The 16,715-nt window shown below is 37.7% G+C and overlaps 1 protein-coding gene across 1 annotated transcript in view; it reads left to right on the top strand.

Moving 5' to 3' along the window:
* Nucleotides 1-16,429, top strand: part of DCDC2 (doublecortin domain containing 2) — a 172,332-nt gene extending 155,903 nt beyond the window's left edge. The window contains exons 9-10 of the mRNA XM_036447028.2: nt 6,776-7,063; nt 11,724-16,429. Of these exons, the coding sequence (XP_036302921.1) occupies nt 6,776-7,063; nt 11,724-11,828 (393 nt within the window). The 3' untranslated portion in view covers nt 11,829-16,429. The remainder of the gene's footprint in view (nt 1-6,775; nt 7,064-11,723) is intronic.
* Nucleotides 16,430-16,715: the final 286 nt, after the last annotated feature.

Genomic DNA, 16,715 nt, shown 5'->3' with positions numbered 1-16,715 from the left:
TTAAACAGTGGAAATTTATTTTCTCATAGTCCTGGAGACTAGGAGTCTGAGATTAAGATGTTATTATAGCTTTCTTCTAAGATCTGTCTCTGGCTTGTAGATGGCATCTTCTTCCTGTGTCTTCACATGTCTTTACTCCACATGTGTCTGTGTTCTAATCTTGCTTTCTTATAGGGACATCAGTCATATTGGATTGGGGCCCCCTCCAATAACCTCATTCTTGATGTAATTACCTCTTTAAAGTCACATTATGAGTTCCTTACCAGGAGTTAGGACTTCAACATATAAACTTTGAGAGGATACAGTTTAACCCTAAACAGTGAGAAAAAGGGGTTCGTCTCTGATTTGATGCAGCCTAAGAAGCCAAAAAAATAATAGGGAACAGTGTCAGCTTTTAAAGTGTAAGTCTGTAAGAAAGATGACCAGCCATTAATAGAAAGGGGAAAAGCAAGACATGGAACCCAGCTCAGTCCAGCCATGTCCTTCGCATCATTAGCCCATTAGTCATATATTAGGGGTGGGGCTGATTAGGTGAGTGGTTTCCATGGTGACCAGATTATAAACTACTAGTAGGACCACAGTATATAGATAGACTAGAGGCCTGATGCAGAAATTCATGCAAGAGTAGGCCTTTGCAGCCTCGACTTTGTCCAGAAGGTCATCTGGATGGTCGTTCCGCTGTTTGATCATCCAGTCGATTTGTATAATGCTTTTATTATTATAGACAGATATGGCTTGCTCAGCTTATAATGGTCTTTTATGTATAGGATATCATTTGGGCCTTACTACAGCCCTGTGAGGTCATTATTATAATCCTCAAGTTCCAAAGGGCACTCTGAGATCAGGTGAGGTGAATTCTGTCCTGAAGCTGTAACCACCAGACCATAGATGCCTCATCCTGTGCAGTATATATTTTACATTGCCAGTTGATGTTCCCATTGAAGAAAACCTCAGAAGACATAAATCCTGTCCAGAGCACCCCTCCCCAACTGAGGGATCTTCTTCGGATATAAACACAGTCTCTTGGAATCACATGAGAACTAGCTTCTACAGAGAGGAGAGGTGAAGTCATGCATGGGAGCTCTGCTTCCCTTTACTGCAAGGGGTCTTCCTTCTTATTTCTCTTCCTCCTCCTTCACTCCCTCAAACTTAATTTGCAAGTTCTTGCTTTTACCCCTGCTCCTTTCTCCTCGCACTCCCCAACTAATGCCCCCCTTTTGGTTGCTGTGATTACTTTTCTCTATCTAAACTATTAACATTATCAGAATATTCATAACGTTCCTTGAGAGGGAGTAGAACATAGGCTGCTGGCATATGGCATCTCTTACTTGATGAGCAGAGACTGGTGTCTTTCCAGCTGTGACTGTCTCACTTTGCCAGGCAATCAGGCTGGTTCACCTAAATGGGAGGAGACTGAGAACTACCTGGGGATTTTGAAGAAATTAAATAGGAAGGTTCCAATACATTTTCATCACCCAAAAGGAAACCTAGGACCTATTAAGCTGTCAATCTCCATTCATCCCTCTCCCTTCTCCCCAAGCCTAGCAACCACTGATCTGCCTTTTCTCTTATAGATTTACCCATCTGAATGTTTTATATAAATTAAATCATACAATATGTGACTGTCTGTATCTGGCTTTGCACATATAGCTCTTTAGCTGATAGCCTGACTCTCAGGACAGTTGTTTTAGCTTTGAGATGAGAGAAGTTTAGATTTGCTGGTGGCCTCCAAAGAATCCCATTTACCTAGGTAAATTCTCCTATGTGAGAGTCCCACTATCAGGGTTGGATGACACTTCTGGGTTGTGGGAGGGTTACTAGGTTCAAAAGTTTTTCTAGCCGAAACCGGTTTGGCTCAGTGGATAGAGTGTCAGCCTGCGGACTGAAAGGTCCCAGGTTCGATTCTGGTCAAGGGCATATAGCTTGGTTGTGGGCACATACCCAGTAGGGAGTGTTAGGAGGCAGCTGATCAATGTTTCTCTCTCATCATTGTTTTTAACTCTCTATCCCTCTACCTTCCTTTCTGTAAAAAAATCAATAAAATATATTTTTGTTAAAAGGTAAAAAAAAACACACACAAGTTTTTCTATAGCAAGAGAAGAAGGAAAGGGGATTGAGGAAGTGAGCAACTCACTCACTTTGCCTCTTGTATTTTTTTTTACCCTAAAGAATAGCTCCCTCCCCCAAAGGGCACCCTCCCTTTTATAGGAGGGCTCTTTTTCTTCTTTGCAGGCCCCATGATGGTATAGATTTTATCTGTGTGTATGTGTGCATGCGTGTAAAAATCAGTGTTCCTTCTGGGGATAGTTTGATTGATGTATACACTGGAAACACCTTTAATAATTTAATGCCTACTTCAAAGGAGATTACACCAAAAAGCACATTGCTTTTCATTTATTCATTACAGATCTGTCATAGAAGAATTTTTTTTTTTGCCCTGAATTGTAGTGTCATGGTAATAATAAATTTTGTTTTACACTCAGGATATTTTAAAGAATTATAAGCCTTTTAACGAATGTTACTGTCTTATTTAAATTGATCAAAATGATATTTCAGCACCATAATCTTGCATTTCTTAAAGCTGAGCTAACCAGATGTGGATTCATTTGATGACTACTGAAATAGCTGTTCTGGGGAAGTTTAATACAAATAATGGGATGAAAGCATAATCCTGCTTGTTAGTGGTGGTGGTTATAATAGCAAAGAGAACAGAGCTGGAATTAGGGGCTTGGTGTTTCCTTCTCCTTAAAAAGAGATTAGGGTATTCACCAGCCTTTTGAATTAAAAGGAGAAAAAAGGTATATGTGTTTGGGAATTGGGATTGAAGAAAAGGGTAAGTGGGAAAATACAAAACTAAAAATCAACACACAATTGTTTTGCAACTTACAGGTATAGATTTAGATGTCAAGAAAGGAAAACAGACTTTTCTCCAGTTAGACAGAAGGCAATCACCTAAACAGACTTTAGTAAACCTGTGTAATATATTCCCAGAGAGTCAGGGAACATATCCACATTTCTAAATGGTTACAGTACATTTTGAGGTTTTTGGGGGGTTTTCCCCCTGTTATTATTACTGATTTTTTTTTTTTTTTAGAACATAATATATAACTTCTCTTTAAATCAAAACCCAAATTTGCTCTGAATAGGGAACTTTAGGCACAGTAGGGATTATAAAAATTTTAGGAGAGTGCTTTATAATTATCCAATTCTCAGAGATAATTTAAAATGGAATCTCTGATTGGCCATTAGTGCTATAGTATTTCTGGATTTTTGAATGTACTGCTTCAGGTACTCTGCCTAACAAACTCTACAGTGTTTCCTCCCTCTATCACACCATAAATATTCAACAGAAATCCAGAGATGTTTTGTTCTCAGGTTGGAAATTCTTTAAACAGGAAAAGTAATGCTGCCTGCTGCAGATGTCAGGCTGACCATTGCAAGTATAGCCAAACCTTGTTTCTCAAATGTCTCCCATCTCGAACAATTCGGTTCTCAGAAAAAATGTCTTGGTTGTCCAACCAGAGGTCAGTTGTCTAACTGATAGCCCTTTCATGCTGATGCCTCAGCACCACAAAAAGCATCTCTCAGGCAACAAACAAAGGAGAGAACACTTTTGTTGCCTGGGAGTCAAGGATTAGCACAATTGGAAAGCATAAAGAGGCCATCAGAAGTGCTAATGTCGCTAAGGGTGTGAAAGAAGCAGTGATCACAGGCAATTGAAGAGGTAGAAAAACTGTGCTGGTTTGGATAAACAAAAGCAGATAGCCAGTGACAGACAGCCTTTGGGAGGCAATGACATGTGAGCAAGCAAAGATGCTCCATGCTGACCTGAAAGACACCCCTGGAACAATGCTGAATGTGATTCCTTTAAGGCTAGTAGGGAGGGGGCTGGTTCCATAAATTTAAGAAAAGAAGTATTTATTTATAGATTAAATAATACATAAGACATGTACTGTATATAAGGAAGGCTAAAACAGGGAATCATTTGAGGGTCTGGAACAGATTAATTCAATTACATTATTTCTAATGGGAAAAATGATTCGGTTTTCAAATAAATCCTCTTGAAAAGCCTTCTGGGATGAATTAAGTTCGAGAACTGAGGTTCCACTGTACACTTGAGTGTGCTTAAAGCAGCATTATCTATGTGGTTTGTTTAAGGGAGAATAAATACCAGAACTTTAGGGCAAGATCACCTTGGGGTCAAATCCTAGCCCTACTTGCTTACCCGGGTGTGATGTTAGAAGTGGTGCGTGATTCCTTATAATAAAATGGGTATACCAAGTGTGCTTAGTAGGGTCACTGTGAAGGTTATATAGAATGATGAATGCATAATTACTGAACATGTCCTTTGGCACAGACAGGTGACGGGTGTGCCTCTTGTCTGTTATCTTTACCCACAAACACCACTGGCACCAGGTTTTGGATGTCTCAGTGACTAGCCATGTGACACCTGGCCACAGGCTGCCACACCCCACCTTGGATATCCCTTTCCTGCCATACACTCTTATTGCTTCTCTCCTCATGCCCTGTCATAGCATGATTGTTTCCGTACTGCTCTGAGCTTTTTGCTGTCACAGACTCTGTTTGTCTCTGAATGCCCAGTATCTGCAGTACCGCTTAGTGAAAACCAGTGCTCTATGTCCACTTGCTCGACTCATTGTGATGAGAGCCCCCAAATGTCTGGCAGGGTCCCATGGTGAGTATCTCCCTAAATCTCCCAGAACCACCAGGAAAGGAATATGCTCTCCCCAGGCCTTGTCCTGGCCTCCTCTGACATGTGTGTGGAGAGCCACCAGAGTGTTTCTCAGACTTGGTCCTCATTCAGCTCTCCCCAGTCTGAAGTCCCCTCTCTGACTTAGTGTCTTATTGGGAAAGCCATTCCCCCACCCCCCGCACTTCAGGTGTATCCCCCTCAAGGCTTTGCCACATTTGTTCTAGAGAGAGGGTGGGACATGGGTGTGGAGATGGGAACATACTGTTTTCTCTTTTGGAACTTGGTTTTTTTTTTCCTCACCTTTATTTATTTTGGTCTTAATACATAAAACCCAGAATTCCTTAGCAAGCCCTGTGGTTACATTTCATGAACCTCTTCCCTTTTCAAGCCACCTGACCCATCTACTCCCTTCCACCCCAGTTTCTGGATTGGCCTTCTCAAGGGCCCTGCCCTGGGCAGCATGCTTCGGTGTGGCTAGCTAGGACCCTGCTGATGCTGGTTCACATTAGGCATCCGGATGAAAATTTGAAAGACACAGCCTCAGTGTACTATTAGTCTGCATGATGATAAACACTGTTTTCTGTACTATCTTCTCAAAATCAACTATTTTTTCTTTCATTTAAAAAGTGCATCTTTGATGTCATGTAATTAAATTTGAGTCTTTATTTTTGATAGAATATAGGAATTCACGGTTCAACTCTTTCTTCTTCAAAATAATGTAGTGTGGAATTTGTCCTGAACTTTAATCTACCCGTCCTCATTTATTACTATCTTCACTTCAGAAACTGAAAGCTTGTGTTCACTTATTGTGTAAATTGTCCTATAAGTAGTCTTTTGGCACTAAGAGGAGAACAGACTTCCAGAGCTGGAAGGGAGGTCAGGGTTCATTGTGCCTCAAACCTTCAAGTAACAGATGGCAGAGTATTTAGTACAACCCTACACAGTGAGAAAGAGGCAGGTCTGAGGTCCTAACATTCTGAGTTTTTTTCCTACCTACACTTTAAAAAAGAAACACACAAAATGCACACATTTTATTGGAGGCAATTCAGAAATAAGATAGCTTTAGGAAAGAGTGTATTATAACAAATGGGAAGGGATATAATTTTTTTTTTTTTAGGATTTGTGATGTGCCAGGCACTATATACAACTTATTTCATTTGATCCCCATGGAAGTGTTATTATATTTCCATTTTATAAGTAGGAATCTGAAACTCACAGAAGTTAGGTAAAGCCAGTAAGAGCCTGGCCAGGACTTTATCCCAAGTCGTTCTCTCTCCAAAGTCTTGGCTCTAGAATTCAGCCTTCTGCTCTCTTTTAAAGCAGGCTTACATGTATCCAAATAACAGTAAAAATGCCTAACTAGACTTTATAAAATACTTGAGCATTTATTACTTTTTTCAGAAGGGACTAAAAGCTTCTTAGTCTCATATCTACATAACAGTCATTGTTGATATTGGAGGTATACTGTCAACTTCATTGGGCATTGTGTATAAAGTGTCTGAAGCTCGTTAGAAAACCTGGTGGATTCACATTCTGGTGCCATCAACATTGCCTTTTTTGTATTTAGAGATATGAATGCACACTAGGCAGTAAGTGGTGAGTATGTTATTATCTCCTCAGAGAATTTCCCTCACCTCCTCCTCAGGGCCAGCCACTCCACTGGACATCAGCCATGGACCCTGCAGTGTGGTTTCATTTCTGCCATGGGTATTAATAGCATTGGTTCTGGAATTACATGCTTAGATCTAATTCTGGCCGTTCCATTTATAAACAGTGGGACCTTAGGCTAGATATTTGATCTCTTTTTATCTTAGTTTTCTCACCTGTAAAATAGGAATAAGACCAACTTCACAGGATTATCATGAGGATTAAATGAGAATATATTTGTGAAGAGTGACATTCAATAGGCAGCAGTAAAGGTTAACACATTACATACATTAAAGTACTATGTAAATGTAAGGAAGTATTACTTGACTATAACATAACTATTAATGATTAGAATGTGTAGAAAATAACTATTGTACTTCTTACTGTTACCCATTATTTCTTTTGATCCATCAGAGGCCAGCAGAAATAGTAGATGAGGAAGAAGATGGAGAGAAGGAAAGCAAGGATGCAGAAAAGAAAGAAGAGTTTTCAGGAATGAATGGTGAAGTTGAAGAGGAAGGAGATGGGGAGGCTACAGAAGAGGAGATGCCGGGGCATGTGGAGGAGCAGGGAAGAACCACTCGTGTTAATGGAGGCACTGATGAAGAAAATGGCGAGGAAATGGATCCGGTCAGTAATGAGCTTCAGGAAGCAGTGGCTGAGGAAATAAAGTCTCAAGGAGCTGGCAGTGGACAAGAGGAGGTACTTCTATTGCTTTTGCTCTCGTGTGTGTGTGTGTGTGTGTGTGTGTGTGTGTGTGTGTGTATGCAATTAGGGAATTATTCATGCATTTAAGACTTGCATTGAAATTACTTGTAGAGTAAGGAAAGATCCAATACTATTTATTTCACTATATTATTTCAATAAGTTAAGAAGGACTGTTGTTCAGCCATTGTGGCTCAGTTGGTTGAGCATCATCTCATGCACTGAGAAATCACCAGTTTGATTCCAGATCAGGGCATATGTCCTGGTTGTGGCTTGATCCCCAGTAGCAGTGTGCAAGAGACAGCTCATCAATGTTTCTCTTTCATTGATGCTTCTATCTCTCTCTTCCTCTCCCTTCCCCTCTTTCTAAAAAATAGGTAATGACATACATACATACATACATACATATTAAAAAAAGAACTGTCAACCACTTATCTGATAGGATATAGGAATTCATGGTTCAACTCTTTCTTCTTCAAAATAATGTCCATTGATGGTATGCGAGGTCTGAAAGGTTGGTGACCACTGGTTTAATCAAATCAAGAACATCATCTCTATTATGTGTGTTTCTTTGTTCTCTAGAAATATTAAACTTTAATTTGGTTAGCCCACTTTAAATGGATTAAGTCCACAATATCCCAGGCACTTAATAATATATATTTCTATTCATTATGCAGTGAGGGTGAAGGAATATGTGCTGAAGCCTCCTTCCCAGCCTATTTTTCCACCACATCCCTGGAGCAGGATATTCTCAAGTCCTGGAATTCTTCCATAGAATCACATGAAACTCAATAGGGTAGATTAACTTAGATGCTGTTGAACAGGCTAAAGTCGAGTCTCATAGTATAAGAGGCTCTATACTCCACAGCATTCTCACCATCTGCTGTTATGCTTATGCCTTTCTTTCCTGTCTATCCATCAGCTCAAGGCCCACCTTCCTCAAAGCTGTAGCCTCTAACATAGGCCTTGGTCTGTTCATCCCTTACAACCCAGTATAGTGAATGGGGTCTTCTTGATTACTTATTAATGATTTATGTTTGATCTTTCTTAGAGAGGCCAAGTTTAGTAATGGTAAAATTCAAAATGTTTTTGTAGCCAGGTTTCAGTAACTAGTACAGAGTTAGATATAATCTACTGTACGGCTTATGTAAAAACTTCTTTAAGCACACACACACACACACAGACACACACACACAGATTAGAGGCCCATTGCACAAAATTCATGCATGGTGGGGGGAGGGGGAATCCTTCAGCCCAGCAGCCTGCATCCTCTCCAATCTGGGACCCCTCTTACAATCCAGGACTGCTGGCTCCCAATTGCTTGCATGCCTGCCTTCCTGATTTCCCCTAACCACTTCTGCCTGCCAGACTGATCACCCCCTAACCACACCCCTGCTAGCCTAATTGATGCCTAACTGCTCCTCTGCCAGCCTGATTGCCCCTAACTGCCCTCCCCTGCAGGCCTGGGTCCCCCCCCCCCCCCCAACTGCCCTTCCCTGCAGGCCTGGTCGCCCCCAACTTCCCTTCTCTGCCTGCCTGGTCAATCCTAACTGCAGGTTGATTGCCTTTAACTGCCCTACCTTATAGGCCTGGTTCTTCCCAACTGCCCTCCCCTGCTGTCTATCTTATAGTGGCCATCTTGTGTCCACATAGGGGCAGCCATCTTTGACCACATAGGGGCAGCCATATTGTGTGTTGGAGTGATGGTCAATTTGCATATTACTCTTTTATTAGATATGATAGAGGCCTGGTGCTCAGGTGGGGGGCAGCTGGTTTGCCCTAAAGGGTGTTGTGGATCAGGGTGGGGGTTCCCTTGGAGCATTGGGTGACCTAGGCAAGGTACCTGTGGTGGTTTGCAGGCCAGCCACACCCCCTAAGCCTCCTGCTCGTTCTGTGGCCACAGCCATTTGTATTGGGATTTATCTTCTACAATTGAAATTTTGTAACCTTGAGTGGAGTTCAGGGCCTGCCAGAGTGTGTGGGGAAGCTTGGCTTCCTCCATTGCCAGGGAAGTTTACTCTGTAGCCACAGCTATCTTGGTTGGGTTAATTTGCATACTTGCTCCTGATTGGCTGGTGGGTGTGGCTTATGGGTGCAGCAGAGGTACGGTCAATTTGCATATCAATCTTTTATTAGATAGGAAGGATATATATATTAGAGACCCATGAAAATTCATGCACTGGAGGGGGTGGTGTCACTCAGCCTGCCTGCCCCCTCTCACAATCCGGGAGCCCTCAGGGGCAGGAGGTGATCATACCTCTGCTGCTACCACTGCCAGCAGTGCAAGCCTTGGCTGGCCCTGGTTACCTGAGTTTTGGGCAGCTCAGGGAAGCTAGTCAGTGCCATCTGATGCTTGCCTATGCCTCACCCTGGATGGCTGGGCAGCTGACATCCTAGGTTTGCCTGTGCCTCAGTCATCAGCTGGGAAGCCACCATCAGAGGCTTGCCTGCATCTCGGGCCAGCCCAGGGTGCCTGGAGGACTAAGGGGACTGGGCGCTGCCATCTTGTGGCTGTGGGCACCACCATCTTTGTGAGGTAGTGATGGTCTATTAGCATATTCCCCCTTTATTAGATAGGATATACATATTGATTTCAGAATGAAAGGGGGAGGGAAAGAGAGAAACATCAATGATGAGAAAGAATCATTGATCAGTTGCCTCCTGCTTGTCCCCGGAGCTCCCAACCTGGGCATGTGCCCTGACCAGGAAATGAATCATCACTTTCTGGGTCATAAGTCAATGTTCAGTCACTGAGCCACACCTGCCAGGCTGCAAAAACATTCTTAACAACTAAATGAAAACACTCAATGTGTCTCTCATCTTGTCTCAGAGTGAGATAGTCATGGCCCTATTCTATAAGAAATTTCCCATATGTAGTTCTACATGGTTATTAAAATTTAGCTAAAATTTCTATTCTAAAGTTGTTTGTAGCTAAATTAAAAAAAAGAATTCAGTCAATTACATGATTCCTTTTATCTCCATAAGGAAACAAAATTAATTTCTCAAGGAAGGCAAAAGAAAAAATAAATGTTTCTCAAAGGAAGAAACATCTCTTGTCTGGGGACTCATATAGAAAACACAATAATGCCAACTGTCATGAAGTTCTTTGTTATTATAGTAGCCTTTGATGAATGCTTATAGCATAAAATCAAAGTAAAATTTTATGTGGGACCTAGATAGTAAATCCAAGTATGCATATTTCAGTAGCCTCGCTTTATTTAATGCTATGACCCAAATAGGTTTTTATAAATGTGAAACCTATAAAACCATCCCATAAAATTAATTTAAAAAAATAAGCTTTTCATAGGAATTGGGTATCAGTAAAATCAAGGTTATATAATTTGAAGAATAAGTATTAGAAGTATACTAGTATATCGATGGTATGTATTGGGAATCAAATGAACAAGTGCCTGATACATGACTAGTTAGGAATTTTAAGGACTATGCACACACCTAAGACAGAGCAGTTACACTCAAAAGATTCACTCTTTTTTGACCCATCTCTCTAATAATGATAATATATTTTGTTTTTATACTATTTGTATTAGTATAGGTACTCTAAGCAAACCAATTACATGAAAAGCCAGATTTCTATGAATTATAAATTAGACATTAATAATAAAATTTTTCAAAAGGATTCTCTATTTATAAAATGACTAAAAATTCAGTTCACTATATAACATTTTGTTCCACATAACAGTTCTTAAACAAAGTGTGGTAAAATTGAAAGAAACAGCAAGAAATAAATGACAAATACACAATAACCAACTGGCATTTATTGTTCTTGCACTGTGTTCAAAATGCCATTTGAAACACTTCATGAGACTTCATGAGAGTTATTTGAGAATGTGAAATAAGATATAGTTTTGGTAATTTTTGTTTTTATTAGAACATAAATCAAGGCCTGTAAAGGTGGGGGACTTGGAGCTGGTCCTGTTCTCTCTACACAGGTGACCATTGTGGGGGCAATGGAGCCTCCAGGACTCCATGGAACATAGTTTGAGAACCACATAATCCTGATCTCACCCTCTTGGTTTTCAGACTAGTGGGGAAAGACAGACTAAATAAAACAATATCATTAATAACATAGGAGAAGCCCCAGTGGCAAGGACAAAGGCTGCTGTTGGAGAAATGCTGTCTCTGTGTTTTCATATCCTGTCCTGCTCTTATCTGCTTGATATTTTATGCTACTTTGTACCATATTCACAAAGAATTTGTAAGCTCGTGTAGAAAACTAATAGAAGAACAGCTAGTATGGGACTGGGTTAATGAGACATGAGGGTAGAATTGCTACATGCTTCTCTTCCCTTTTCTCTGAAAATGGGAAAATGAAAAATATAAATATGCTGTTGAAAAGCTCAAAGGGAAATAAAAGAAAACATCAAGAAAAATAAAGCCCGAAGCACAGGAAATAAGTATGTGCTCCCCTTAAAGCACAGAGTGGGTTATGGTCCCAGAAAGGGCTTCTGTACAAGTGGTGTTGAGACTGGTGTGTTCAGTGGGTGGTGAGAGACTAGAACACAAAGGAGCCTAAGGAACTGTTTTTAGTTGAGTATTTATATAACTAAATGGAACATTGAATATTTTTTTCCTTATAAGTTTTATTATCTTTGAAACTAAAGAGCTAAATATTTTGTTTTAATCTGTTTTCCTCCAGGTTGACTTAGACCCTGAAAGACCACCAAGGCCAGAAGTAAAAATCACTGGTCCACAAGAAAATGAGGACAATGAACAAAGCAAAGACTATGCTGTCGTAGCATAGATGATTTTAAAAAAGAGAGTGTATTGATTATAAGAAAATGAAGGGCTATAATACTTGAATAATAAGTATATAGTCCTCGCTAAACATAATGTGACAATATGGTTGAAAACTACCTACTGAATTTAAAAATTAGAGACCTATTGGAAAGACCAGATAACTTTGAATAGCTACTAAAGGAGAGTGACTTCTCATTATGGGATGTGTTTTTAGAAATCATTTAGAAAATTGAGAGATTTAGATAGAGGAGAATTTGACCTGGAAGACAGCTGAGTATTTGTTTTTTGTAAAGGATGAAAAAGAATGGAATTACTCCTATTGTACATATTTTTTAAAAATTTAGAAGTGAGAATATTTGATGGCAGCCTATGCTAAAGCACTTGTCTAAGAAGGCATAGAATTTTAAATGATAATAGGAAAACATGTACTATTTTTTAAAGCAATAAACTCCTGAATAAACAATTTATGATTTAGTTTCAGAGATAATTTGGAAATGGCAGTAGATTAAAATGTTTCCATGACTGTTGACATTCCATTCTTTCTTCCTCCTTAGCCAAAATCCACCTTAATAGAATTAAAAAGAAGGCAAGGTATTCATTTTGGAAGGAGGAAGTATTCATTCAGTGTATTAGTGATTAATATTGTCATATTCCTCCCTTAAGAGCTTCAGGTTTTAATCCTTGTGGCTTTCATAACACATAACTCAGGAAGGAATTATAAAAGAACATCCAGTTATATTACTGAGCCTAGATTGATGGTTTGCAAATTCTGGCATTGTATGGATTTTCAGTGACCCAATCTACCTTTACCAGTAATATACCTCTCTTCTTCCTCATGTTAGGGAACTCAATATTGGCTGTTCCAAAGATTGAATTTGCTCCCATTTTTTATAAAAGGAAAATGTAGGCTTATGAAGAATCTGTCACTACTCAATTTCACTTGCTTTTTGCCTTATTTCTATTAGGATTGCCTTGCCATATTTTGTCCCTAAGGATATCAGCAAATATTTATTTTCAAGCCAGTTATATTTAGATTTTCTAGAAGATTCCTTTTTGTATAATTAGAAGTTATCTGATGGAAATTGTTGGGAAAAAAGTTATAAAATTATCATAATGAAACTAGTTCCAATTACTAGTTTGTGGACTGATTATATTTACTCACGATTGCCTTTTTAGGTTTATATGGAGAAAAGCATGGTTGTATTAGTTTGTTTTTTAATTCTCAAGAGATAAGGCAGGTTTTCCTTAAATATAGAATTAATATATTTTTGTAATGTTAAAGAATATTTTGTTATGTAGAAATTATAAATTTAAATTGCTAGTGCTTTCATATAATTCATTACTGATCATAAATTTAAAATATTTTCTCCACCAGATTATATAACCAACCATTTGGAGTCAGAGTAGTTATATGAAGTACTGAATAATGCTATAGAAAATGGATGTATTTTTTCTAGCAGCTATTTTAATACTTTCCACAAATAGGAAGTAGAAGCAGACACCATAATGTAACAGTATTGGAAAGAGACAATGATATAAGAGTATATTAATCTGGGAGAATAAATTATAAATGGGACGCTATATTTCTAGTTTAAAATCTAGACTGTGCTGTCTACTCATAGGCGTATTTTTCAGATGGGACAATAAAAGTACCATAGGCTACACGCAATAATCTTGTGCTGCTAGGGACATAGATTACGTGTTTTTTTTAATGTTAAATTCCCATACTGTTACTGGGCCTGGGGTTAACTATTTAAAATCATTTATAAAAATAAGATATTAAATATAATAAATAATAACTAATTGTCAAGGTGATTCTTTCTCTTTTCTTTCTTGAATGAGTTTTTTCTTTCTCTTTTCCTTTTTTAATATAGATATTCTGTGTCTCTTTTTTTTCCTTTCCATCATACTATAAAGCTTAGATTTGCAGAAACTTTTCAGAATCATCTTAATGGAAAACACTGTTATTTTACATTAAAACCCAAGTTTGGCATTTTAACTATATTTCAAGAAGGTGATAGTCCACAATAACTGGAGCAAAAAATTGAAAAGTGGGGATGTAATATTTCTCTTGTGTATGTGTATATGCTAGAGGGGATGAACAACTAATCACTTTTAAAAATGACTGAAATTTGCTGTGTAACCATGGAAGAAATCATTCACAGAGAATGAAAATTGTGGGCCTCATTTTGTAGATGACTTTAACATAAATAATGAAAGTTAATTCACCTTTCAAATGTGGAAATTTCTTTGTGTGTGGGAATGGTGCTCTTGGTGGCCTCAGAGTAGCTCTACAAATTGAGTCACTGACAGATTTGAGGCCATTATGTGAGTGAGCAATAGAGATCTTGGTTTGGCTTTGGGTATTGTTTTATAGAGAGAAGGGGCTATGGATATTTCTATAGCTTTTATGTGATAACCAATAAAAGGCTTTAAGGTAATTATTTTTAATGATATATTTCAGTTTTAATTTTATGGAACTCTTTTAATAATCTTAATTTGGTTTTATGACATTTGTAAACAAGTGGTTTGTTAGTTGAATTGGAACATTAGGAGTTTTTCAAATAAAGGAGAAGTTAACTAAAAACATAAAGATGTTTCACCTGTTCTAGTTTCACATGTTTCACCATGAACTACTGAGAGTTCATGGACTTCTAGTTATGAAACATGGTACTATGACCATAAGGTAATTTTTTACTCGTTTTTTTTTTCCTATGGCCAAAGGGTGTCTTTTTTATTTACTAAAAACAAAATTTGTAATTTTAAACATTTAGTTAAATTTATTAAAACATTTTTGGTTATGTTTTTGGGGAATATTTGAATACCAGAATCATATGATACTCCGTGCATTCTGTCTCATGCTGAGTGTTAGTCCCTGCTCTAGTCTATAAAAGAAGAACTAGCCTATATGTGCGTGTGGCTTGCAGCAGTCAGGTCTCTCTGGAGGCTCACAGTTGTGAAGCTATGCTAATATAAAGTTATTCATACTGACTCTTCCAACTTATAGCTGATAAACCAATATCCAAGAAAATATCACTAAATGACTACCTTCTTCACAAAAGATGACGTTAATTCATCTGGGAAACATTTGTGTTTTTAAATTGTGGCTGCAGAACAACAGGAGGGCATCTTTATCTTATTTACTGACTCTCCTACAGAATTTGCTCTATACATTCATTTTTTTTTCTCAGTATGTAGCAAAAACAAAATTTCAAAAAGTAGAATAGATTAGTTGTTAAACAGAAAGCATGACATCTGAACTTGTGCCAATCTGAATAGAAATAGACTGCATATATTTATATATGTATGGATATACATATATAAATAGCACATACTTGTACAGATGCACTCTCACACTTTAAAATATTGCAAACGCCTCTTCAGGCACAGAGTTGTTAATAGAGTAAGTCTCCTTTGAGAGAATGCATAAAAACACACGAGAAAGAAATGCTAATAAATTACATATATCATGGTGCTTTAAGACGGTTCCCAAAGACTTTCAGAGATATGAAAATCTTCTCAAAATAAGGAAGTTATGACTGTTTTAATGAAAACTTTATTCAAGAGAGGGCTAAATAGATATTTAGTCCTGTTTTCCTAAAACAACTACATACAGATTTTTAGTTATTTTGTCATCACTCTTATGTACCATATACATTAGGAACAGAATGTTTCATACAAACACAGGTTCTGTCAGAAGGTCATTACTGCTTGTGTGTGATTTACATAAATGTAAAGAGGACTCTGCTAACAAGCAGCCAGTTCACTACAAATAGAACACAACTAGACCACTGGCTGTCTAGTGTTGAAATTCAGAGCAGAAGCTTTGTAGCTTCCTTGTGTGCATGTGATATCCTAGAATAGACCCATTTTTTTTAAAAAAGGTTAGTTTATTTAGTTTTTGTTATTAAATATATTTTTTGATAAATACTATAAGATTTTTGCTTTGCAGAAAATATCCTGGTATATGGATGAGTCTGATTTTTGTTCTTACCACATGAAATTAGTATATTTCCCACCATGAAGTCTAAGTGACTTGGATGGAGAATGAAAGTGTGTCCCCATAAGTTGATAAGGAAGAAAAATACCATTTATGAAGAAGTATACCATCCTGTAGAATATGTGGAATCAGGGAAGACTTTTAAAATGTCTGGATAACCATAAAGCATCTATCAAATCAGGAGGTACTTAATGAAGCTAGTTTCATTGATTCAACCTAGCTTAAATCCATGAATGATACCAAATGAATTATCTGTAGTCTCATCAGCTTAAACCACATAGTATAACTGAGTGAGTTGTATCACATATGTAATGGCATATGAGAAAAGGGAATGACTATAGTCAATTTTAGAAGAAGTTTGGAGAAAATCTAGTCTGTGTTTTTGCTTCAATGTTTTTCTTGCACTTTAAATCTCTAATATGTACAATGATAATGGGTGATTATCAATGTAGTAAGTAAAGATTAAGTTGAGCTCATGTTTTTTATATGATTTATGTTTAGAATTTCTCTTTGTAAAGAAACTTGTTGTTTTTGATCAAATTATGAGCATATAGGTTTTTACTTCTATGTCAGTGCTCACTATAAACCATAAAAGTTCATTGTATGTTTTAAGTAAATATATCTGTGTTTTTAAAATTAAAATGGGCCTGGATGGTATATTGTTTGTTTATGATGTTGTGTTGCTAATAGTTCATGTATTAATTCTTTGTATGACATTTTTCACAAATGCAATAGAAACCTTTTGATTTAAACCATGTAGAAATTTAACACATTAAAAGATTATTCTGTTTCTATTTGACATGTATATTAAACTTCATTATATAAAGAAAGCAATTTGTATATCTTCATATACATGTTTAGTTGGTAAACATTTTAGATATATATTTTTAA

The sequence above is a fragment of the Pipistrellus kuhlii genome, unplaced genomic scaffold, assembly GCF_014108245.1.
Source record: "Pipistrellus kuhlii isolate mPipKuh1 unplaced genomic scaffold, mPipKuh1.p scaffold_m20_p_2, whole genome shotgun sequence".
Taxonomy (NCBI): Eukaryota; Metazoa; Chordata; class Mammalia; order Chiroptera; family Vespertilionidae; genus Pipistrellus; species Pipistrellus kuhlii.
This window is presented reverse-complemented; position numbering and strand designations above follow the sequence as displayed.